The 25,651-nt window shown below is 41.3% G+C and overlaps 1 protein-coding gene across 4 annotated transcripts in view; it reads right to left on the bottom strand.

Annotated features, from left to right (window-relative positions):
* Positions 1-1,465: 1,465 nt before the first annotated feature.
* The window catches only part of CLIP1 (CAP-Gly domain containing linker protein 1), a 115,319-nt gene continuing 91,133 nt past the window's right edge, over positions 1,466-25,651 (bottom strand). For all 4 annotated transcript variants that reach the window (XM_065904943.1, XM_065904944.1, XM_065904942.1 and 1 more), the window contains 6 exons: positions 13,680-13,732; positions 7,181-7,298; positions 6,952-7,102; positions 6,388-6,437; positions 3,971-4,095; positions 1,466-3,160 (listed from right to left, as the gene is read on the bottom strand). In XM_065904943.1, coding sequence (XP_065761015.1) covers positions 2,935-3,160; positions 3,971-4,095; positions 6,388-6,437; positions 6,952-7,102; positions 7,181-7,298; positions 13,680-13,732 — 723 coding nt within the window. In that variant the 3' untranslated portion in view covers positions 1,466-2,934. The remainder of the gene's footprint in view (positions 3,161-3,970; positions 4,096-6,387; positions 6,438-6,951; positions 7,103-7,180; positions 7,299-13,679; positions 13,733-25,651) is intronic.

A 25,651-nucleotide genomic window follows, 5' to 3' on the forward strand; every position in this document is an offset into this window, starting at 1 on the left:
ACTTTTGGTCTTGCCTGGCTCCCTTCAATCCTCTATACACTGTTATGAAGAAAGGATGCAGTAAGCAATTACCTTGGTGCTACTAATGCTAAAGCATCCACTTGCTAATGCAGGAGACTTAACAGAGGTTTCAGTCCCTGGGTGGGGAAGATCCCCTGGAAAAGGGAATAGCGGCTACACACCCAGTCCATCCTAAAGGAAATCCGTCCTGAATATTCACTGGAAGGACTGGAAGGATGCTGAAGCTGAAACTCCCAATACTTTGGCCACTTGATGCAAAGAACTGACTCATTTGAAAAGACCCTGATGCTGGGAATGATTGAAAGCAGGAGAAGGGGATGACAGAGGTTGAGATGGTTGGATGGCATCACTGACTCAATGGACATGAGTTTGAGTAAGCTTTGGGAATCGGTGATGGACAGGGAAGCCTGGCGTACTGCCGTCCATGGAGTTGCAAAGAGTTGGACACGATTGAGCAACTGAACTGCAGTATTATTACCTAGGGAATCCCATGGAGAGAGGCGCCTGGTGGGCTACATTCCAGGGGTCACAAAGCGTCAACCAGCACTGAGCAACTAACACACTCACTTTTTTTTTCTCACACATGAATAAGCAGAGTGGAATTTGGAGGTGATAATCAGTTACACATATTTACATACATCCACTCTCAACTTGACTCTATCAAAAATACTTGACTATCAAAAATTTTCGGACTCACCATGCATCATTAGGATCCAACCAGGGATGGAAACTGTGCCTCCTGAATTTAAACCACTGGGCCTCAACCACTGGGCAACCAGTGAAGTCCCAAGCATATTTAATTTTAAAATAATTTGTTTAGTGTTAGAAACTCTTCTTTTTAAAATGTATTTCTTATTGAGATATAATTGACATTTAACATTCATTTTAGGTGTACAACATGATTTGAAATATATATATATATATATATATATAGAGAGAGAGAGAGAGAGAGAGAAATGATCACAATAAGTGTAGATTAATAGTTTGAGTCTTTTCATCAGTTCTGTCAATGCTGAAGTCAAGGACTACTGTCAGGGTACTTTCTTGGTCATGTTCAATGTTCAACTGGTATCTCTGCTTTGGAAATATCCACCTGTGGGGGGATTATAGCTCATAAAACCAGATTGCTTGGTTCAGTCATCATTTTGGTAAATATCACAGCAGCTTTCACAGTTTCTTTGCACACTTCATTCTTTAATAGGTAGTTGGTACTCAGTGCCACTTACATTTCTGTCAGGTAATATAGTGAGACAAAGCAATGGATAACCACCTTGGGTATTTATTTTATGCTGAGTGGGTCACAGAATGCTTTGAGATCATTTCTTAAAAGCAGTTTCTCAACAGGCTGCAGTAGAAATTGCTATTTGGACCTCTGGTGCTTGCTCATTTAAAGAAAAACCATTAGGACAAATAAACCTGAGAATAATACCAGTCTACTACACTGTCGAAAAAGAATAACCATTTATTCAAGTAGATACAGAACACCTGTTTGCTTGGATTTTAATACTGCTTTACATTTTGTGTTTGTGAGACAGTTCCTATTATGATATGTTTGTTTATAATCCCAAATTTCAACTGATTACATATTTATTTTTCACTTGTCAAACACATAGCTGATAATCTGGAGGGGAAAATACATCAAAGGCATATATACAATTATAGAAGTTCTTATTATACATGTCTCCTGGAAGATACATTTATTTATTACTTTTTACATATTCTAAAAGACATTCAAATGAAGATAAATAGATTCAAACTGGTTGCTAAACTTGTGGTTGAGGTCCTTCATTTTATTTTTTGTGATAAGAAAATTCAAAACTATTAATGTTGAATTTCTCATCGTACATTCATCTAAAAACACAGTAAAAAAAAAAAAAAAAAACTTGTAAAGATTGTAGATTGGTTCATTTAGGTGTTTTAGAGTGGCTTATTATCTAATTAACCGACTGCTGGGGATATTTGTTGGAGAAGAAAAACAAAATCTGGAGAAAATTCTCCCAGTTACTTATTCCTGATAAAGAAAGAAAATGAAAAGAGAGAACACACAGCTGCAAAGCTACGTGATGCTGATCCTGGCCTAGCCCGTGATGTCCTGATGTTTTAAGTGTTTCCTTTTTCATAAAGATAAAAATCTGAAAAGAAAGACATACTGTATAGGTTTTTTCCCAAAATATAGATTTTACAAAAATATATACATATAATATATAGAGCTGAAATTATGCAAAACTGATAAACAAAACACCACAGTAAAGTGGGTGCAGCATCGAGATTATAAGAAAACGTCCCCACAGCAGTCTGGGGGCTTCCCCCTCCCTTCACCTGGTTCAAGATTTTATAATCACACCTAAAAGTCTCATCAAGCCTTAAATAAAGGCACTACTGACGTCGGGTAGTGCAAAGAACTCAGCTATTTCTCTGACTAAAAATAAAATAAATGAGTAGATGAAAATGCAAAGTGGCATACTTTTTTTTCAACTCATTCCAGTGTCAAAGCTTAACCCAAACATCTAAATATACAAATGCAGCCTGGAAATATTTTAGTGCAAATATGAAGAGGAACGGCATAATTTAAAGTTAACTTAAATAAGGTACTGGCAGGGTAGGAGTCGTTCTGTGAGGTCTCCCTCATAGGGACGATGAGTGTAATGGCATCTGGTGCAATGGAATACTTTTTAAAAATCAAGAAGACAAAAATCAGAGGTGAAAACCCCCCTTATTTATTATTCTAACTTATAAACTTAGAGGGGGAGACGAAAAGGGCGATTTTGTGGAAGATCAAAGTATTTTCTTAGATTTGTTGATGGGGGTCAAAAATAACATGAGTTCCCCTGAAGTCTGCACGCATAATGCTGGTGGTCAGTTGCCTACACGCTAGCACATCTGAGAGAGCCCAGTTCTGGGTGGGAGGCTTCATCAGAAGGTCTCGTCGTCATTGCAGTTGGTAGCCCAGTGCCCAAACGTCTCGCAGATTTCACAGTATGGGCGTTCCTCGCTCCGACTGCCGTGGTGTGTGGAGTGGGGAGGGTCCTCAGACATCAGGGCCTGGGTGGGACAATCCTCTGTGTCGTGGAGATCAAAGCAGTCACATATGTCACAGAAGAGGCGGGGTTTCTTCTTGGACTGTTTTTCCTGGTCATCGCTGCAAATGTTACCAATGTGTATGATCAGAAACTCATCTCCCTCAGCAGAAATTCAAGAGACAGTATCATTTGTAATGAATAAAACACAAGCAAGGATTCTGGCCCAGTCTGCAGAGCCTCAAGTACAAGTACTAGGGTCCACATTTAAAATCTTCAGATCAAACCATTTCCACTCTCTTGCCAGATTTGTGGAAGTCAGTTTATGGCCAAATAATCACAAAGCAATTGTTTCTCCAATCCATTGGAGAACCTAACTTTTTAAAGAAATATTGAAGTACAATTGATTTATAATGTTTCATTAATTTTCTGCTGCATAGCAAAGTGACTCAGTTATATGTATATTTTCCTTTTCTTTTAGTTTTTATTGGATTATAGTTGATTTACAGTGTTGTGCAACCGTCTGCTGTACGGTAAAGTGAACCAGCCATATACATGCATATATCCACTCTTTTTATAGATTCTTTTTCCATATAGTTCACCAGAGTATTGAGTAGAGTTCCCTGTGCTGTAACACTAGATCGTTATTAGTTATCTATTTTATATATAGTAGTGTGTATATGGCAATCCCAGTGGCAATCCCAGTCTCCCAATTTATCCCTCCTCCCCTTACACCCTGCTGACCATAAGACTGTTTTCTACATCTGTGACTCTATTTCTGTTTTGCAAATAAGTTTGTACCATTTTTTTTTTTTTTAGATTCCACATAGAAGCAACATCTGTCCTTCTTTGTCTGGAGAACCTAACTTTAAAAACACACACGTATTCAGACCGAACTGAGGTTCCACCCAGCATCGCTGAACACGAAATACCTGTCATAATTGTTCAGGTCGTCCCCGTTCCCGTTCAAGGCTGCTTCTGACATCATCTCCAACTTCATCTTGAGGTCCTGATTCTTCCTCTGAAGGTCTACTATTACTGAATTGAGGAAGTCAATCTAATTTGTTTGGGGGAAAAAATGTGTAAAATGCCTGAAATATGTACCCTGGAGCATCAAGAAGCAATTATACTCAAGCTGTGGATGCAGAGTGTGCTGAAGTCACAGGGGCCAGCAACAGCCGTGACTCAACCCCTTTTAAATATGTTTACACACACACACACACACACACACACACAATTGCACAAAAAGCACAACTAGTTACTTGTTCAGCTAAACTGTAGAACCAATCCAGGACTTTCATGTGCTGTAGATTTGAAAAAGCTTACGTAAATTCTCCTCAGACCACAATTTAACATTCACTTATTAGTTATGGTGGAATGGTAAGTGGGTCTTCAGAGAAAAAGGAAGGAGCTGTTTTGGGGTTTTTCTGTTTTTGGCCACACCCCATGGCATGTGGGATCTTAGTTCCCTGACCAGGGATTGAACTCGTGCCCCCTGCAATGGAAGAGAGGAGTCTTAACCACTGGACTGCCAGGGAAGTCCCAACAGAAGGATTTTAAAGAGAAGACTTAAGCTCTCCTTCAACTGATGCAGGCACACACTGAGAGGGCAGCGTTCAGGGGACCGGGGCCCAGACTCGGGGCAGTGGGGTAAGGAGACGACCACCAGGAGGAAACGCTCTTGTCCGACGTTTCAAAGCAAGGGCACTTTAACTTAAAAACGGTTTCTCCTCTCTTCTACAAAAATGAAAACGTCTCATTTCTCTAAATGTCCATCAGGAAAAAAAATCCTACTTTACAATCTAAAAAAATATTATGTGTATGTGTGTGTGTGTACACTCATACATACATATTGGGTTGGCCATAAAGTTCATTTGGGGTTTGTCTGTAAGATGAAAAATCTGAACAAACTTTTTAGCCTATCCAGTAGTTATTTTTCAAAGAAATATTTGGCCTTTTTCTCCCACTGGGGCAGTTACAAAACAAAGCTAGAAATCACTGGCTTTTTTATTCTCTGCAGAATATCCCTTCTGACCTTGAAGGCAGACCCACTGACTCTTATCTCACTTCTCAAACTGTATTTTGTAAGACTATATCCTGTTGGGAGCTACGTATCATATCAGGAAGGGGGAAAAATGCCATAAAGTGGAAGTACAGTGGGAAGCCACACATACACACACTCACATACATGCTCACAAATTAGGAAACATAAAACAAACCATTTGCTGATGGGAAGCAAAGTGTTGGCAGTGGCAGATGAAACAAACGGAAGCAGAAAGGAAGAGAGGGAGAGAAAACACTGTTAATTTTGTGCTCATTAGACATATAAACTAAGCAGAGACAATGCTAGCCAGGGTTAAAGTTAGGCTATTGGTTGAATTCTTACATGCCTTTCAAAGGAGATGTCACAACAAACAAATCACCAACTCACTGAGTTTCTCTTTTATTTAAAAGTGAAAGATGGCTTTTGTACCTTTGAATTTTAATGGGATAAATATGTCCAAAATATATAATTAAAACTGAAAATACATGTTTATTACTTCTGGGCCATCAGTTCAGTGCAGTTGCTTAGTTGTGTTCAACTCTTTGCGACCCATGGACTGCAGTACGCCAGGCCTCCCTGTCCATCACCAACTCCCAGAGTTTACTCAAACTCATGTCCATTAAGTCTGTGATGCCATCCATTTCCCAAAATAGAATAGCTTACCTCCATGTAATCCCACTTTTACAATTAAAGTTCTTTTGATAATTTTGGCTTTAGGAAACAGTTTTCAAGAACTGTCTTTTTAAGGTAAAGATGAGGAAGGAACCTTTAACAGAGTAATTCTACTTCTAGGAATTAATCCTAAAGAAATATCAGTACAGCTATAATATGATAGCTGTGCAAGACAGTACACTATAGCATTGTTTATAATGCACCTAAAAGATCAGAAACATCCCAAAGTCATGTCAACTAATAAGGACTGATTAAATTATGGTGTGTGTCTGTATATATATCTCTCTCCATATAACGGAATACTATACCCCTGTAAAAAATAAGAGATCAGTTTATATGCCATTTGTGTAACAAAGAAGGGGAAAGACTATTAGTCTTGGTTTGTATATACATTAAAAAAAAATCTCTGAAAAAATTTAAAAAGACAGTAATAACCCTGATTATCTGTTTAGGGGGTTGGAAACTGAGTAGGAGAGGGATGGTGTTTGGAGGGACAGTTTTTTTTTTTTACAGTGTATATATTTTTAATACTGTTCAATGTTCAGACCATATAAATACATTACCTAGTCAAAAGATTAAACGATTAAAAAAACAAAACAAAAAATCAAGCAAATCAAAAGGAAGGCATATTACCTGACTCTCCTGAGCTCTTTCGTCCTCTTCTGCCTGAGTATCAGTATTACCTTATGTTAAGAAAAAAAACGGGGAGGGGGGATATTTTAAAAAATTGCCATCCCATCTTGTTTCCTTGTTCTTACAACGAAAGGGCCAGCGGGAGACACTCATTCTGGTGTGGAATCCCCAGAGGCGCCTCTGAGCACACGCCTGGAGTTCCTGTCCCACATCTGGCCCCCCGAGGCACGGCGGCGCCCTCTCGGGCTGGCCCTCTGCCGGGTGGGTGGCCTATCACGTCCGTCATGTTCTCCTCCCGGCGGGGCACTCTCGACCCCCGGTCGCTCCCGACATGGCAGCGGTCCCCTACTGTCTCAGATAGATTTCCGCCAATGCTCAGGACCGCGGGAAGGTCCGGAAGTGCGCAGAGGCAGGCGCGCCCCCTTGAGTGGGGCCTTCCTGGATGAAGGCGCGGGAGAGCCCAGGCCCGGGGGCCCGTCGCGGGGGGCGGCGCGGGTGCCTCCTTCCAAGGGCAGCTCTACCCCGGGAAGAGCTCCTCCCTGGAGGCGGCGGCGGTCACGTTACCTGAGGAGCTGCTGAGCTGCCTCTTGTTTTCTTTGAGTTGAAGCTCCAAGTTCTTTACCTTGAGCTCAAGCTTCACCTTATCAGACTCTAGAGACTGAACAACTGAATGCAAGGACTTGGCGGACGCGTTCTCTCCCCTGAGCACCGTGACCTGAAACACATGGGCTGGCTTAGGCTCGGCCCGGGCGCAGGCAGGCCGCGGGAAGGCTCCCTGAGGCGGGTACCCTACCTCATTTCTCAGCTTTTCCAGCTCCGCATCCTTTTCTGTGAGTAAGGCACTAGTGATACCGATGGATTTCTGCAAGGAAGCTTTTTCTTCATCTGCGTCTTTTATTAACTTGGATTCTCTAAAAGACCAAAGAGTTCAAAAAAATTCCAGAAATCAACCGAGAGGGTGGTCAGAGTACAAGGGTCGGAGAAAAACATTCAATTAACTTTAGTTTAATGTAAGGGGAGAAAGTATCACAGGGAAGTCTTACAGGGGGTTAAGGCTATTATGCTGGTGAAATTTTACTTGAAGTTTTACTTACTGTGAGGGGAGAAAAAGTTTACCTATGCAGAGATATACCAGAATCTGCATATCATTGTATCCATTTGAATTTAAAGAAACAAGTTAATAACTTCGGAAGACGAATTAAAAAAACAAGACTGTTGAACCCCGCAAAGAATTATTAAAAAAAAAAAATCTAACCCCCCTCCCAGATGAATTCTGTTATTTCTTGATTACCAGGCAATAACAACAATTAAAAAACACACATGCAAAGCGATTATACAGACATCATGCAGAGCAGTTTTATGCTGGAAGTATCGATTGGTTCTCACTAATTTCAGTAACTTTGAGCAAGTTCCCAGAGTGTGTTTTGGAGATCTTATGGGCCAAAACAGTAGCAGAGATTATGACCACTATTCAAACTGAAGGATCATTACTTTTCGTCCATAAAGACTCTGAAGAGGACCTTCACTTGCTCATAGAAATGAAAGGTAAATTACCAAAAAAGCTAGGACAGAAATGTGAAGATGGATTTCCAGCTGCAGAATGGAAGCTTGGGGGGACACCTGGAGGGAGCAGGTCAGTGCATAGGGAGCCTGTTCTCAGGACGCCCCAGCATCTGGTTACCAGCACAGGGAGGGGCACCAGTCTTTCCAGGAGAGGAAGATGTTTCTTGGAGCCAGGGGAGTGGGAAAAGAAAGGGAGAGATGAAGGGAAGACAGGGAAGGAGGGACACAACAGAGACGACCCCAAAGGGCAGGAGGCTACTGTGTGTTTATAAATGTGTGTGCTTTTATTTACATTTTTGTGGTGAAAATTCAAAAGTGCCAGTGTCACGAAAGCCAAGGAAAGACTGCGGAGGTGTCATAGATTGGAGGAGACTAAGGAGATGTGACAACTAAAGGCGATGGGGTCTCCTAGATTGGATCCTGGGAGAGGAAAAAGGACATGAGTGGAAAAACTGGGGAAATCTTAACAACGTCTAGACTTTGGCTAAGAGGTCTGGACCAATGTTACTCTCTCAGTTTGAATCAAAGGCCCAGGGGTGCTAAGGTGGGCATGTGAAGGAAGATGAGAGAAGGGAATGTAGGACCCTCTGTACTAGATTTGTGGCTCCTGGAAACCTCAAATTTTGAAATAAGTTTTTTTTTTTTTTTAATTACATGCAGTGTGAAACAAGAGGAAAAAAGACCTTGTATCACAAAAATATTTGGGGAAAAGCATCACTGGAGGAAAATTTCCTAGCTAGCCCTCGGGTCTTACAACCTAAGGCACTGCCTTCACATGGATAACCATCAGTGAGAGTTCATGGTGCAGAGAGAAAAATCGCTCCCGGTTCTGTTGGGAGGAGCTGGGTGAACATGGAGCATGTAGTGGTTCGGTCTGTCTTAGAACCAACTGGAGGGATCAGAAACTGAGGCCCAGGTTAGAAATGGCAGAATGTATGTCTGGTTAGTGAGACCCAAGATATCCGGCACACGAATTACAGAATTCTCATGGTTTATGGTAAATTGAAGTTCTACACAAAGATGGGAAATATAAGTGTTGTATTTATCTCAGTGTGTGGCTTACACTTACACCCCGGAATAAGTAGTAAGAAAAGAATCTGAGACTTACAGATAATGTATTGAATTCAACACCAAGTGTTATATGAACACTTGGTGCTGTTAAATTACTAACTGCATGACACCTCACTACGAAAGAGGATCGTGTTTAAGTAAAACAAAAAACAAAACACCCCCAAAGAAAAAATTCCCTTTAAGTGAAAGGAATGTATAGGCATCTTTTTCTATCTGGAAAGTACATACCTGTTTTTATCTGAAGATTCAATAAATCTTCTGCTCCTTATGTTTCTATTAAAGGATATTTGGTAGTTCATTCTATTGTAAAATCTATTTCAATTCCTTGCTATATACAGCACATTAGGCAAAGTGTAATAAGGCCACGAAAAGTAAGAGCTTGTATTTCCATGATTTGGCCATTTTTACTTTCTGCTTCTTTGTAAAATAATAAAGGAATTATTTCAAAGCAAACAATTTCAAGAGATACACTTGTAAATTCAGCTCAAATTTGAACAATGTGATTTTAAATATTTTTACTGAGAAATACCAGGATTGGGGAATTAGCAGATTTAGATTCTTCTAAATCTTTGTGTTAGGGAGGACAAGGACGCCATCAGCTGGCAGAAGAAAAAGGCACAGGTGTCTTTGCTTATCCCCACATACATATGGCCTCTAAGCGAGGCTGCCTTCTAAGAAGATAGCAAACAGATATTTCTTGGACAAAAGTCATCAAAAGGTGGGTGGTTAAGAAAGGGATCTGACTTGTGATTTGTATACCAACTTCTGAAGGGACAAATAGACCCTGGCAGCTCCTCTTGGTGACAGGTCTTCAATGTCAGCATCTTAGGCGATTCCTCAGCTCAAATCTCACTGTGCAAACGAAGATGGTCTAAACTAAACTAGTTCTGCCAACATGACTGACACCTGAGTCACACACCACATTGACAAGAGGGCCTGTGTTACTTTAAAGCGACTCTGGCTTGAGTGACTTGGCCTTACTAAAAATATCAAGGAGGGAAGATAAACATAACATGAAAGAAGGGCTTCGGGGCCAGAAATCTTTCCCCCAAGAGAACGTGTAACCCAGATTCTTTCCTTACTACTTACATAAGAAATAAATTCCGGTAATGAAGGAAATACCTTAAAGTGTTACGGGGCAAGCTTTAAAAATGCAAGATAACAAGAACCAAATATTAGGAACATGAAGAGAACTGCAAATACAGCAAGGAGAGCTAAATTTGCACTGAAGTTCTGTGCTGTATATAGAGATATAAAAAAGATATGTGCGTGCGTGTGTGTGTGTGTGTGTGTGTGTGTGTGTGTGTGTGTGTGTGTATACTGCTGAGGATATTTTTCAAAACAAAAGCAAGACACAGAGGGACAAAGGCAGCCAAAAAATATATACGACAACTTGGTTTACTAAAAAATATATGAAATTTATTTATTATAACGTGGATAGACTTTCTTTAGTCTTACCATTAAAGACACACAGATAGAGCAAGGGAAGCAAGTGTAGGAAAGGGAAAAGAGAGGGGGTGAGATGAGCATTGATAAGTAGCGCAAGCTCGAGACAGTCAGACACTTAGCAACCCACAGCGAGCGGAGTGAGCTGGAGGGGCAGTGCCCTCTTCAGGACTGGCAGGCGGGAATGCCCACCAGTCTTCCTTCCTGACGGGAATCTTGGGGAGTCGCCCGCAGAATTAATCCTGACTCTAGAGGGAGCTCTGGGCTCCCTTCTCTGACATCAAAAAGCCTACAAAAGGGAGGGAAGCCAAACTGGTTCCCAAATCTGCCATAGGTTTTCTGGCCAGAGGAACATGTTTCTCTCCTTCTGTCAATTAGAGCAAGTCGAGGTCAGCCCTGCTTCATCTACTGGATGCCTTGGAAACTGCTTTGAAACAGGTCTGCCTAACTCAGAGTCTGGTTTTTCAAAGAAATGATTACATTTTCAGGCTAAGAGAAAAAATTTCACTGCATGTTGCCTGCGATTCAACGTTAGATAGCAAAAAAACCAGAGCAAATACAAGAAGGGGATACTAATGTCTTAATGATAACTATTAAGTTTCACTCCATGTCAGGAGTAAGTACTGCACTTCAAAATAATGAACAATATAGTTTGAATGAAGCAATTATATTCTTTCTTAGCTATGTATGTTGACTAAGATCTCAGTTCTTGCTTGAACAACCACATTTCAAATATCTTTTGTGATTTTTAAGTACTTTCCAGATTTTTTTTAAGGTTTTTTTTTTAATGTGGACCATATTTAAAGTATTTACTGATCTTTCTATAATATTGCTTTCTATAATGTTTTGGTTTTTTGACCACAAGGCATATGAGTGGGATCTTAACTCTCCAACCAGGGACAGAACCCCCACCCTCTGCACTGGAAGACAAAGACCTAACCATAGGACTGCCAGAGAAGTCACTCCAGACTTATAAGGAAGTATCCAATTCTTTTTAGTACTCTATGCTACATGTACTTAACTGTTACACACCTAGATCTACATACAAATCCTTTATAAAACTGACTTTCAGAATGCATTCATGGTCCCCCCAAATTAGCTAAAGCATATTTGCATCCAGACTTCTCAAACAGACCTAATTTTCCATAAGGGTTAATTAACAATTTGAGCCCCTCCCCCACCAAAGTTCTAAATATCAGAAACTATGTTTAAAACTTTTTCACTCCCAGAAAAAATTATCTTTATCTGCATTTTTCAATTAAAAGAATAATTTTCAAGAGAAATTCTCTTAAGCATACCCAGGACCTAACAGGGGAGCAGAATGAAGTAAGGAGAGAGGGCAGACAACTATCCAAATTTGTTCTATCTTTTAAAGCCCGGAAAAAAAGTCACATGTCTAATCACACTTGGAGAGGCATGTAATTTAGTCAAAGTCACAAGGAAAGGACTAACAAAGCCTCTCACCTTTCTTTTTAAAAAATATTTAAAAGTAAAAATAAACAAACATTAAATGTACAATGAGAAAAGACCCCGGGTCTTGTGCCGGCATCTGAATTTTTAATCAAGTTGCCCAAGTTTGGGTTTCATCATTTTTAAATGCAAGCCCCAAAATACATTTCAATGGTTTATTTAGAGATATGAGAAATCTATGAATTACAAGTGCTACATAAATGCAAAGGGATTAATTACATCAGTACTCACATCTGCTGATTTTGATACATTCCCTTACCAGAATGCCTCAAGAGTAAGTGCTATTATGTTTTCACATACCCTTGATAACTGCATATACGGGGTTCTTTTTAAAGAAACACAGCCCTTTTCATGTAAAATTAAATATCCCAAGGCCCCCACGGGCGGAGCTGTGCTTGTACCCAGGCCCCAGGGTAAGTCAGAGCAGGCCAGTCACTACAGCTCACGAGGGGCACTTGGTGAAGACCTGGCTGGACCAGGGGTGCGGTGGTTGTGAAACACATATGCAGTCTGATGTGAAACTTTAAAGAAGAAAGAGTTTAAGGATGTCTTAAAAAAAGAAAAGAGGGAGGCACCCCTGGACGGAGGCCTGATTTCCTTTAGAGTGTAGCTTATGGAACCCAGATATCTTTGTGGGCTAAACAAGGCCCTGGATTCTGCAGCAACTGCCATGCTCGCAGGAGGAACACTGTCCGCGTAAACCCCGGTGTCAGCGGTCAGCAAGGGAAACTCCCTCTGCCCTGACAGTCGAGAAGAAGGTGCTCTGCAAGGCTGTGAAGGAATTTTTCTTCCCTAGTTTCTTATGTTTTTAAAATTGAGGTATGCAGAAATTCTTCTCAAAAAACTTATTTATTTACTTTTGGCCGTGCTGCAGAAGCACCATGTGGAATTCGAACTCGTGCCCCCTGTCGTGGAAGCCAGGAGTCTTAATCACTGGACTGTGAGGCAATTCCCCAGGAATTCTTGATTGTACTATTTCTAAAGGTTTATTCCTCTTTTTGCATTTAATAAGACAGAAAAAAGCACATCACTGTTGTGATGTGCTCTATAGCAAACCGCTGTACAGGCTGTGGGTCTCAGCAGCAGTGCGCGCTAAACCTGCTTGGCATGCAGAGTAAAGCAGAGAGCTTCTCTAGACACAAACTGCACATTTTAAAAGAGCAGACAAGACCATCAGAAAGCATAAGCATCAGGCTTCTAAATGATTATTCCTGGGGCCCAGTTATCCTTACTCAAAAAGTCCTGGAAACTTCCATTTGAATAGCATTTCATTATCATCAAAGAATAAACAAATAACAAAGCTCTTTTTCAGAAAAAAAAAATAGAAATGTTTAAAATGGTGCTTCCCGTTACGGTGAAAAAATTAAACTTTTTATATAACTGAAATCAGTATTTATATGCAGATCAATTACTCTAGGTAAAATGGCAGTATTTTTAGTTACTGAAACTAGGAGGTACAGCAGTATGTGATATGAGACAATCTGACTTTAGGATACTTCTGAATAAATGCAACTGAACATGACTTAAAAAATCAAAAATCTTCTGTTAGTAATTCATACTGAAACTTTGCAAATTTGTCAATTATGAGTACCAAACTATCGTGATGCAATTTTCTGAGTATAAGAAGGTCGTATGTTTTCTACAAGTCACTTCACACAGCATGTTCTGACATTTTCCTTATTAAACACGCGCACACATACACACACACACACAAAACAATATACACAAAAAGAAAAGCCTACCTCTTTTTCATTTCTAACAACTGATTATTGAGCACAGATCTCTCTTCTTCCAGCTGGAAAAAAACACACACACACAAAAAAGTTCAGTTCATAACAAGCCCTCAGACAGGCTGATTTCTCATCCTGCAGGTCACATTCCCACGCTCCAGTGAAGCTAAAGCAACTGGCTTTCCCAAGAGGCAGTGAGAAAAGACCAAGTGTACATCACCATATGGATTGAACCCGTCCCCCTTGCATTCGAAGGGTGGAGTCTCAACCACTGGCCCACCAGGGAAGTCCCACAGTTACTAATTTACAAATCACTTATCACCTGAATGACTCCCCTTCCTGCGGGGACCTGAGAGTTAAAGTATTAAACAACACTGTGTACGTGCCAGATCTTAAACATTCAATAAATGTTTCCTTCACTTGTTAGATGCATGAGGGAAGGCTTCACTATTAGCATTCTACTTCCTTTCCTGAAGTAATAGAAGGCAAATGTCACTAACTTGAGTAGGGTTAGGAACTGGTAATTTATTCTACAAGGGCCTCATCTTAGGCCTATTATATTCCACGCATTTCTTTCTCACCTATAAAATAAAGTTACAAAAGAATTTCCAGTGGCCCATTAGTTCTAACATTCTGTTCTTCTATGGAGGATGAAAAAATAAAAGATTCAGCTAGTCAACCTTGTAAGAGAAGAAGATACACCTCTCCTCCCAAACTACACCACACAGAGTTGAGCCAGATACAGTCACACTAACACAAAAAGGTAGAAAAACTCTTACAGTTAAAAACATTATTTATTTTTTGGCTGTATTGAGTCTTGTGGCCATGGGCTTAGTTGCCCCGCAGCATGTGGAATCTCCCCAGATCAGGGATTAAACCCAGGTCCCCTGCATTGCGGGGCAGATTCTTTACCACTGGGTCACCAGGGAAGTCCAATTTTTTTTTGTTTATTAATCAAAGGATAACAGCAAAGACTCTGTAATGGTTTCCATTTATTTAAGAATTTATGGATTCTAGAATTTAAGATTCTAGATTCCTAGAATTTAAGCTGCTACTCACAGTAAGTAGTTGTGGTCTTATTTCTGATTACGTGTCAGTTATGTATGTGCTTTGCTATAAAGGTCTTTATACTTTAAAAATTCTTAAATATAAACATGCATGTTTTGAACAAAAGTCTATCAAGAAATCTACAGAGGTTAACATTCAGGTTTCTCTTCCCACTCTAGACATTCCTTTCCTAGTCCATTAAGAGAAATCCTTCAGCTGCATGAGTAGTTCATTTCACGGAAATATTTAGAAATTTTTAAAGAGTAAAAGGAAGGGAAAAGAGTGGGAGGCAAACTTTAAAAAATGAAATGAGAGGGAGAAGAACATCTGGAGAGTGTGATATGGAGATGAGAGGGGCTCTCATTCTCTCTGCGTCCTTTTATGTGGTTTGTATTTATTTTCTAAACAAGGAAGCCTGTTTTATTGTTATAAAAACTGAAACAAAAGAAAAAAATTAACAAGACTGGGAGATGACTACAAGGCAGATACAAATACATAAGTGTCATGGCAGGTAATAATTCACAGCAGAGAAAATACAAGCAATCAATTAACACTTGGAAAATCATTCAACACTGCAAAGAACAAGTATGAAGAGATTCTCCCAGTTTCTTAGAGGATGACGTTCTTGTGCCTGAATTCCCATGGAATCGAAATTTAAGGTACTTATTGTACTGACTCCTTTATTTATTTTTTGGCTGCGCTGGGTCATCGCTGCCTTGTGGGCTTTCTCTAGTTGTGGCAGGCTGGACGGCATTACTGACTCAATGGCCATGAATTTGAGCAAACTCCAGGAGATAGTGAAGGGCAGTGCTGGAGAAGACTCTTGAGAGTCCCTTGGACAGCAAGGAGATTAAACCAGTCAATCCTAAAGAAAATCTCAACGATTCCTATTGCAACTCTTTGTTGCGATATGTGGGTTTCTCACTGCAGTGGCTTCTCTAGGTTCAGAGGACGGGCTCTAGGGCTCATGGGCTCAGTAGTTGTGGTGTACAGGCTTAGTTGCTCCTCAGCATGTGAGATCTTCCCAGACCAGGGGTTGAACCCCTATCCCCTGCATTGGTGGGGGGATTCTTAACCACTGGACCACCAGGGAAGTCCTGTACCAATTCTTCATTGGAAACAGTGGTTTTTTTTTTTTTCCTTGTTCTGGCCCAGGATCGAATCCAGATAACAAGTTTCATTTAGTAGTCATATTTCTTTAGTCCAGCTGGTTCCTCATTTTTTCCTTGTCTTTTGTGACCTTGACTTTTTTTTTTTTTTTTGGCTGCACCACACAGCTTGCAAGATTTTAGTTCCCCAACCAGGGACTGAACTGGGTTGACAACACAAAAGAACTTCTTGGCCAACCCAACAGAGAGGCAAAACTATAGCACCATAGAAGAGAGAAATCGTGTTTAGGAATTGGGAAGTGATGATTGACTATAAAAAAGAGTATGAGAGAACTTACTGGGACAAAGAAAATCTTGATTGTAAGGGTATATTATATGACTGTACATGTCAAAACTCACCAAACCTATGAAATGTGAAAGGTGAATTTTATGTATATTTTACCTTAATAAATATAACTTTAGGGGCGGGGAGGCAAACCTAGACAGTATATTAAAAATCAGAGACATCACTTTGCCAACAAAGGTCCATATAGTCAAAGCTATGGTTTTTCCAGCAGTCATGTATGAATGTGAGAGTTGGACCAAAAGGAAGGCTGAGCCTGAAGAATTGATGCTTTCAAACTGTGGTGCTGGAGAAGGCTCTATTTTTTTTTTTTTCTAAATTCTACCTTTTTTTTTTTTTCATTTATTTTTATTACTTCACAACATTACTGTGGGTTTTGTCATACATTGACATGAATCAGCCATGGAGTTACATGTATTCCCCAACCCGATCCCCCCTCCCACCTCCCTCTCCACCCGATTCCTCTGGGTCCTCCCAGTGCACCAGGCCCGAGCACTTGTCTCACGCATCCCACCTGGGCTGGTGATCTGTTTCACTTTAGATAATATACATGCTGTTCTCTCGAAGGAGAAGACTCTTGTGAGTCCTTTGGACTGCAAGGAGATCCAAGCAGTCAATCCTAAAGGAAATCAACCCTGAATATTCATCAGTGGGAATGATGCTGAAGCTCCAATACTTTAGCTATCTGATGCAAAGAGCCGACTCATTGGAAAAGACTCTGATGTTGAGAAAGATTGAGGGCAGGAGCAGAAGGGAGCAACAGAGAATGAGATGGTTGGATGGCATCACTGATTCAATGGACATGAGTTTGAGCAAACTCCAGGAGATAAAGGACAGGGAACCCTGGTGTGCCATGGGGTCACAAAGAGTAGAACATGACTTAGCAACTGAACAACAGCAGGCAAATTTGAGTAATATATACAATATAGGTTTTGTAAAATACAAAAACTATTATTATATATATAAGCTGTTACACAAATGAAGAGCAGTATGGAAAAAAGCATTCAACCATTTATAATGGTGCCTCAATGAAAGAACAATAGGAGGAATAACTATTTGAGTAACCACTTCAAAATAACTTTGAAATGGTATGTATTTGTATAGTTTCATGTCACAAACATGTATCAGTTCAGTTCAGTTGCTCAGTCCTGTCCGACTCTCTGTGACTCCATGGACTGCAGCACGCCAGGCCTCCCTGTCCATCACCAACCCCAGGAGCTTGCTCAAACTCATGTCCAATTATTTCTAATTTAAAAAAAAATTACAATTTAAAAGAAATGAATAATTTTATTTTTAGAGGTATTAAGTTGTTCACAGATAAAATGATAGTATGTCTAGGATTTACTTCAAGTTAATCCATGAAAGAGTAGGTCAATGAGAGTAAAACTGAAACAAAAGTGACCAACAGGGACTTTCCTGCAGTCCATTGGTTAAGACTTCACCTTCCAATATAAGGGGCCAGGGTTCGACCCCTGGTCAGCGAGTTAAGATCCCACATGCCTCAAAACCAAAAAATAAAACAGACACAATGTTGTAACAAAGATTCAATAAAGATTAAAACAAATTTTTTTAATTTAAAAATCATAAAAAAAAACTTTACCAGAAAAAGAATGACCAAGAGCTGACTGCCTTTGGAGTTGGATATCTGGGAATATCACTGAACCTGTTCGTAATAAAAGGTTGAATAAAACGGAGGGTTATTTTACAGAAAACTAGAGTACATCATGAGAAACGCTGGGCTGGAAGAAGCACAAGCTGGAATCACGATTGTCGGGAGAAATATCAATAACCTCAGATATGCAGATGACACCACCCTAATGGCAGAAAGTGAAGAGGAACTAAAAAGCCTCTTGATGAAAGTCAAAGAGGAGAGTGAAAAAGTTGGCTTAAAGCTCAACATTCAGAAAACGAAGATCATGGCATCTGGTCCCATCACTTCATGGGAAATAGATGGGGAGACAGTGGAAACAGTGTCAGACTTTATTTTTTTGGGCTCCAAAACCACTGTAGATGGTGATTGCAGCCATGAAATTAAAAGACACTTACTCCTTGGAAGGAAAGTTATGACCAACCTAGATAGCATATTAAAAAGCAGAGACAACACTTTGCCAACAAAGGTCCATCTAGTCAAGGCTATGGTTTTTTCAGTAGTCATGTATGGATGTGAGAGTTGGACTGTGAAGAGAGCTGAGCGCCAAAGAATTGATGCTTTTGAACTGTGGTGTTGGAGAAGACTCTTGAGAGTTCCTTGGACTGCAAGGAGATCCAACCAGTCCATCCTAAAGGAGATCAGTCCTGGGTATTCATTGGAAGGACTGATGCTGAAGCTGAAACTCCAAAACTTTGGCCACCTCATGCAGAGAGTTGACTCTTTGGAAAAGACCCTGATGCTGGGAAGGATTGGGGGCAGGAGGAGAAGGGGACGACAGAGGATGAGATGGCTGGTTGGCATCACTAACTCGATGGACTTGAGTTTGAGTAAACTCTGGGAGTTGGTGATGGACAGGGAGACCTGGCATGCTGCGATTCATGGGGTCACAAAGAGTAGGACAGGACTGAGGGACCTGAACTGAACTGACTGATTAAGAATACAATGTTGCAGGGAAATAGTATACAAATGATCATGACTGGAGGGAACACTGGACCAGAAAACCTCGAAGAGCTCATCTGTCCACAAAACCTGTGGGTAATTTGTTTTAAAAGTATCATTTAAGAAAAATAGTAAAAAAAAAAAAAAAAAAAGAAAGAAAGAAAGAAAGAAAAATACTAGCTTGTGTGAAGTGAAGGATGTGCTAAAGTTCAGAATCAAGTCATACCTGCTTCTGCAGGTCCAGTGGAACCACTTTGTAATTTGTGTTATACATAATTATTCTTTTCTTTTGACTTTCATTTCAAAATGTGTATTTTCTGATTAGTATTATGAGCTCTAAAACAAGGGATCAATATCTGAAATTCTCCCAAATAACAAATTTTCAGGATTCAAAAAAAAGAAACCCAAAAACCTACTTGAATAAGAATTTTCCTGGATGGACTTCCCTGGTAGTCCAGTGGCTAAACTCCAGGATCCCAATATAGGGGCGAGGGTTCAGTCCATGGCCAGGGAACTAGATCCCACATGCTGCAACTAAGAGTTTGCATTCCTTAACTAAAGATTCTGCGTGCTGCAACTAAGACCCAGTAGAGCCAAGTAAATAAATGTTTTTTTAAAAATCTTCAAGGAGGAGGAGCAATGTTCTGTTTTGTTACTGGCAGGCACACAGTAGGTATTCAATAACTTCCCAGGTGGTGCAGTCACTAAAGAATCCGTCTCCCAGTTCAGGAGAGGTGGGTTAGATCCCTGGGTTGGGAAGATTCCCCAGAGAAGCAAAGGGCAACCTACATCAGTACTCCTGCCTGAAGAAGTCCATGGACAGAGCAGCCTGGCGGGCTGCAGTCCAGGGGGTCACAAAAGTCGGGCACGACTGAGCACACACGCACGGGCACACGGCAGGCACTCGATAACTACGTGGCACGTGAGCAACTGTGTCAGATAGTCAGTGAGCTGGCGCTGTCCTTGGGTGTGAGTGGCAGTGGCACTGGGGAGCCCGGGTCCTCCCAGAGGGAACTCTGCTCAGCTAGTCCAAGGGAGCCAGGGCTCAGCGGCTGCTTTTGTCTCTGACTTCCCCAGGGAAGTGGTTCATGCGTGGGCGACTTCAGCCTCTTCTCTAAGCTAGTGTTCTGAGGTCTAAAATAGCAGCTCTACCTTGACAGCACAAGACATGGCCCCAGCCCCAGCGTCTGAAGATTTCTAGTCTTGCCTCCCACACAGACAGACTCCTGCTTTCAGAAGTGGAGAAGGTAATGGTGGGGGGAGGAGGAAGAGGAGGATTTGGAAATTTCGGTGGAACAGCCCTTTCAGAGAAGAAACAATTAACATTAGCTGTCTTGCCTCACATACACACACACACACACACACACACTTCTTTTTGTATACAGAGGAAGGAGGACAGAGAGGGGAGAAAAAAGCAAATTTAACTTTATATGAATTTAACAGAAGAAAGAAAAAAGCAAAGTAAATATAAAAAATGATTGAGGGCAAAAAAATGTCTTTTTTTAAAAAAAAAATCTTTTGGCTGCAACATATGGCATGTGGGAATCCTAGTTCCCAGACCAGTGATCGAACCCCACCCTCTGCACTAGGAGCTTGGAGCTTTTAACCGCTGGACCACTGTGGAAGTCCTATAAACATGTTCTTTACCACAAAGACATATTCTTTTCTAAGAACTCCCACTAGGTTTATACTATACATTTATTTTGTAAAATTTTAAAGTAGAATATATTTTCTTAAAAACCTAAGATGTTAATATCATCTTCCTACATATAAGCAAATTTTAATTTTAAATACTATCAGACATCATCCTGATGGAAAAGATGAGGAAGTTTGCATACTTTCACTTGCTTTCAACTCTATCACCTCAAATTTTGTTAGTCATATTCTGTTTTTCTTATTTCTCCTTTGTCTTTGATCTTTTTTTCTTTCTGTCTTGCAAATATTTTGAAGTTACCTCCACTAAATGATCAAAACTGACATCACCAATAATGGGATAAAGCAATAATGGGTATCACTTATGCTATTTTTCTGCTAAAAATGAGTGACCCAAATATCATCATGAGGAAACACTTGAGAAAACCAAAATGAAAGATTTTATATGTACAGGCCTGTTTTGATTTTTTATAGTCATAAAAGACAAAGGCAGAGAACCATTCCAGATAAAGATGACTGAAGAGACCTGAGTCAACTGGATCCTGAATCAGGTAAAGAAAAATCCCACAAAAACTATAAAGGACACCACCACCAACTGCCTAAGCAGGAATAGGGCCCATACATTCGATAATAGTGTTCCACTTCTTGAATTTGACAATTGCACTATGGTTAGGTAAAAACAATTCCTTAGCCTATATGAGTATTCTGTGTTTTATTTTCACAACTTGCCACAAAGCATGAAATGATTTCCAAATAAAAAGTTGAAATCACAACTCTATCCCTCATCTGTAGTTTCCTAAACTGTCAGCTTAGCTGTCTATTTGCCTGGATTTAGTATTCACCTCCAGTCCCGTTGCCCAGCTTCCCTCAATCTATTAAGTCTTTGGGTTTTTTCTTTTCTTTTCTTTTTTTCCTTTAATGTTTTGGCTGTGTGACATGTGGGATCTTAGGTACCTAACCAGGGATTGAACCCACATCCCCTGCATTGGAAAGTAGGTTAACCAGTGGACCACCTGGGAAGTCCCAAGTCCTGTATTTTGAATCATGTCTTGAGTTTGACTAAATTTTATCAGCAAGTAGCTACTTTCCAGAAGGACTCACAGATGCTGCAGCTTCCAAGTTCTTTCATGTTCGGAAACATCTGTCTTCTTACCTGAATAATAACTGCCTGGATATGATGCTCATGATCATATTTTCTGTTCCTTAGAACTTGGGGAAAAATGCACTACATTGTTTTTCCTTTTTTTCTGGCATTGAATGCAGCTGCAGTTGGCTGTTTTTTCACTTTTTAAGGAATCTGTTTTTTCTGCCTGGGGACCTGAAGAATTCGCTGTATGTTTTCAGAAACATCTGTCTGGTCCATTTCTGACATATTTAGCAGTTCTGATACTGTATAGCTTTGGTTCTCAGTTTGTTTCCTTAACTCTTCCTTATCTCCGCTCAGCTTGTATTATTTCGTCATTGTCTCTTTAAACAGTTGTTTTATTTACGTCACTAAAGTTGTTTCTTTTTTTTAATATTTATTTATTTGGCTGTGTCAGATCTTAGTTGAAGCACGCAGAGTCTTTAGTTGTGGCATGCAAACACTTAGTTGATGTATGTGGGAATCTAGTTCCCTGACCAGGGATCAAACCCTGGCCCCCTTGCATTGGGAGTGTCCGATCTTAGCCACTGGACCATCAGGGAAGTCCCTACATCATTTAAATTTTTATATAACACACAGCAATATCTTACTCTGGGTAATGCTTTCTCATGGCCTGAATTCCTCATCCCTCTTTGGATTCCTAGGTTCCTTTCTTTACTTTTTTCCTCTTTTGGTACAGTATGTTTTCAGTTGCTCATCCTACCATGGGCAGCTCCACTTAGACCTTCTATTTGCTCACATGTAATGTCAGTGAATTGTCCTTTATGTCCTTCCTACTTTATCTGAGCCCTTTCATCTTCATGTTCAAGCTACAACTGAAAATTGGGTGCTGTGGTCTATACTTTCTGTAGTCAGAGGGCCTGGAGCAAGGATAGGGAGAGTGCAATTCAGGTGATGCATAGAGTCTGCTAGAGGTCTTTCTCTGAGTTTTCTCCTCTAGATCCTGCATCTCACCCACTGAGACACCCACTGAGATCCTGTCTCACCCCGGGACAGAGGTAACTCTATTACCTGGCAGGTATTAAAAGTTGGAGGGACTGATGCTGAAGGTGAAGCTCCAATACTTTGGCCACCTGATGTGAAGAGCTGACTCACTGGAAAAGACCCTGATGCTGGGAAAGATTTGAGGGCAGGAGAAGGGGGCAATGGAGGATGAGATGGTTGGGTGGCATCATTGATTCAATGGACATGAGTTTCAGCAAGCTCTGGGAGAGGACAGGGAAGCCTGGTGGGCTACAGTCCAAGGGGTATCAAGGAGTCAGGCACAACTGAGTGACCGAACGACATCATAAGTTGGCTCTTTCAACATCTACTCTCATCTCCTCTGTGTTTCCTTCCCTTTCTGCAGGAATGCAGACTCATTTCTGCAACTGGTGACACTATCACAGAGATCTGGAGGGTCCTCTCCAGATGAAGAGATAAACGCCGTGAAGAGGAGTCCTCTGCTTGTCCTTCCCCCTGCTTCCTTCCAGAAAGTTCTGCAATGTCTGAATGTTTAAGTCATTTAAAAAAAAAAAGACTCATTGAGATTGAAAGGATGAAAACTATACGCTTAAGGATGGCAGCAGAGCCAAGAAGGAGGGTAGGCATTCCTGAGGAAGTTCTGGAGGGGCTGGACCCACTCCAGAACAGGTAGGAACTACCTACCTGTGCATTTATCATCATTTGAAGGGGGGAAAAAAAACACCCATTCCCACCCAACCCTCATTTACGTAAGCCATTCTGTTGGCTGAACTAGCTGTGGAAAATGACAACTAGCACTTTCTTCCAGGTCTGGTAGAATCCTGAGTGGTAGCAGAGGACTCCTTAGCCTCAAAGATCTTTCCTTGGCTGCCTACTCACTCCCTTCGGTCTAATTTTCTCCAAACTGGGGGTGAGGGGAGTGAGAGTGAAATTCTGGGAATTTTGCTATCTGTTTTCCTTTCTCTTACCACTATGAACACAGAGTCAGGCCACAATTTTGTTTCTTTCCCTGTCAACTTCAGTGTTTACAACAGGAAACTACTGGTTGGCTTTGCTGGATTTTCCTGGAGCTCTTGTTATTTATTTATTCTTTATTATTTTAAAAAATTATTTAATTTGTTTATTTACTTATGGCTGAACTGGGTCTTTGTTGCTGCGAGTGGGCTTTCTCTGGTTGAGGAGCATGGGCTCAAGGCAGTCGAGGGCTTAGTTGGCCTGTCACATGTGGGATCTTCCCAGGCCAGGGATCAAACCCGTGTCCCTTGTACTGGCAAGTGACTTCTTAACCAGGGAAACCCCTGGAGTCCTTTTTAATAGTTGAAAAAGTGTGTGTCTTTCGTTAGGTATTGAGGGAGAGAGATTCTGTGATCGACCTTCACTCACCCCTTACTTGACCATGAGCACCCCCACTTCAGCCCAGATTAAAATTTGATGGCTGATGATCACTACATTTCCCAAAATGAAACATGACAAGCTAAAAATAGTGCTTCCTTTCTAAACATTCAGGTTTGGGAATGCAGGCTTATGTAAAAGGCAGGTAATTATTCATGGATCAATTGAGATGATAACCACAAGTCTTTTGTTTACTGCATCTGTTATATCCTCTGTGAGGAAGCACTGTTGATGAAACACCGCTACTGAGTCATCTAATATCTGTCCAGTTTCCATAAGCCAACTGTGACCTCATTTTGTGAATAACCAGGGGGGGGAAATCAGCACTGTTTCCATAGTGACAGTTCAGTGTCCCTGCAGCCCTCCCGGGGGAGAAAACACGTGCAGTTTGGGAATGATAAATCAGACATTCTGAAACTGACTCCCTAAGGTGACTGCCTCTATAGAAGAACTCACATCACTTGGATTATTTTTAGTATTTTCTCTATGAAAAGAAATAATGCACTGCATGGTTTCCTTAATCCTGAAACCAAGTGACCCTGCCTGAATTCACTGTACGAACCGACCATCCACACGGGGCGCATGGCCCGCTTATGTTGTGGTTGGATTTCGGCAACCATGAACTCTCTGCAACAAAGTCAGGAGACTGGAAGTGAGTGGACTCGTGTGAGAAAAGTGGAAGGGGCAAGTCTCACAGTCTCTGCATCTTATTCTGCAAAACAGGACTGAAGAGCCTGGCTGAAAATGAGGAACTTATTTCATCACCCGTTCACTCCTTCATTCATTCAACCTGCATGTCTTGCTCTAAGAGTCTTACTGTCTCAGTGCTGGGTGGGGAGAGAGCCTGAGTTCCGAGTGCCAAAAAGGAGACTGTGACCCGAACCAGGGAAGGCAGCGGCCACCTGGAGAGGAGAGATGACGACCAGCGGCAAGGCCAAGGGCACTGAGTGGGGGACGACCAAGAGGACACGGCAAAGCAGACACACGAATAGCAAGTGATGCGGTGTGGTGGGAGATGCAAGAGGAACACGAGCACATGGTGTGGAGGAAGCTGAAGGAGGAGAGTCAGAACGTCCGCAGAGGGTGCAAGGAGCCACCCGAGTGTGCAGACACCACAGGGAAGCCATCGTGCACGCCAGAGTGCGCTGGGAATGGCAGGAAGAGACTGGAGGGAGCGGAGAAAACCGGGGAGGTGAGAAATAGAGCAGAAAACAGACTATTCCAAGTTTGGAAGTAAAGATGAGGAGAAGACAGGGCTGCGAGTGTCAACAGTGTGGCTACGCTGAGCACTGCTTTTGGGAAAATGAGGAGGCCTTCCCAGCCCGAAGAAGACCCGAAAGGGCGGTGAGAAGCAGCAGCCCCTGTCACGGACGGAGACTTCAGGAGAGACGCGAGGCAGTCTGAATGTAGAAGGAGCCTCAGACACCTGAAGTAGACAAAATGAGGTCTCTCCCTTCCGTGAAATATAACTTGGCCACGAAAAGAAATGAAGTCCCGACACAGGCTACAGCACGGATGCGCCTCGATACGCTATGCTCAGTGAAAGAAGCCAGATGCAAATGGACGTGTACTGTCTATTGCCACTTATGTGAAATGTCCAGAATAAGTAAATATGTAGGGATTAAAAATGGATTAGCAGTTGGCAGGGCTGGGAGGATGGAGGAATGGGGAGTGGCTGCTTACGTGGAGTTTTCTTTGGCGGGGGGTGGGGGTGGGGGTGGAACATGAAGATGTTCTAGATAG

Source organism: Muntiacus reevesi, chromosome 13, assembly GCF_963930625.1.
Source record: "Muntiacus reevesi chromosome 13, mMunRee1.1, whole genome shotgun sequence".
NCBI lineage: Eukaryota > Metazoa > Chordata > Mammalia > Artiodactyla > Cervidae > Muntiacus > Muntiacus reevesi.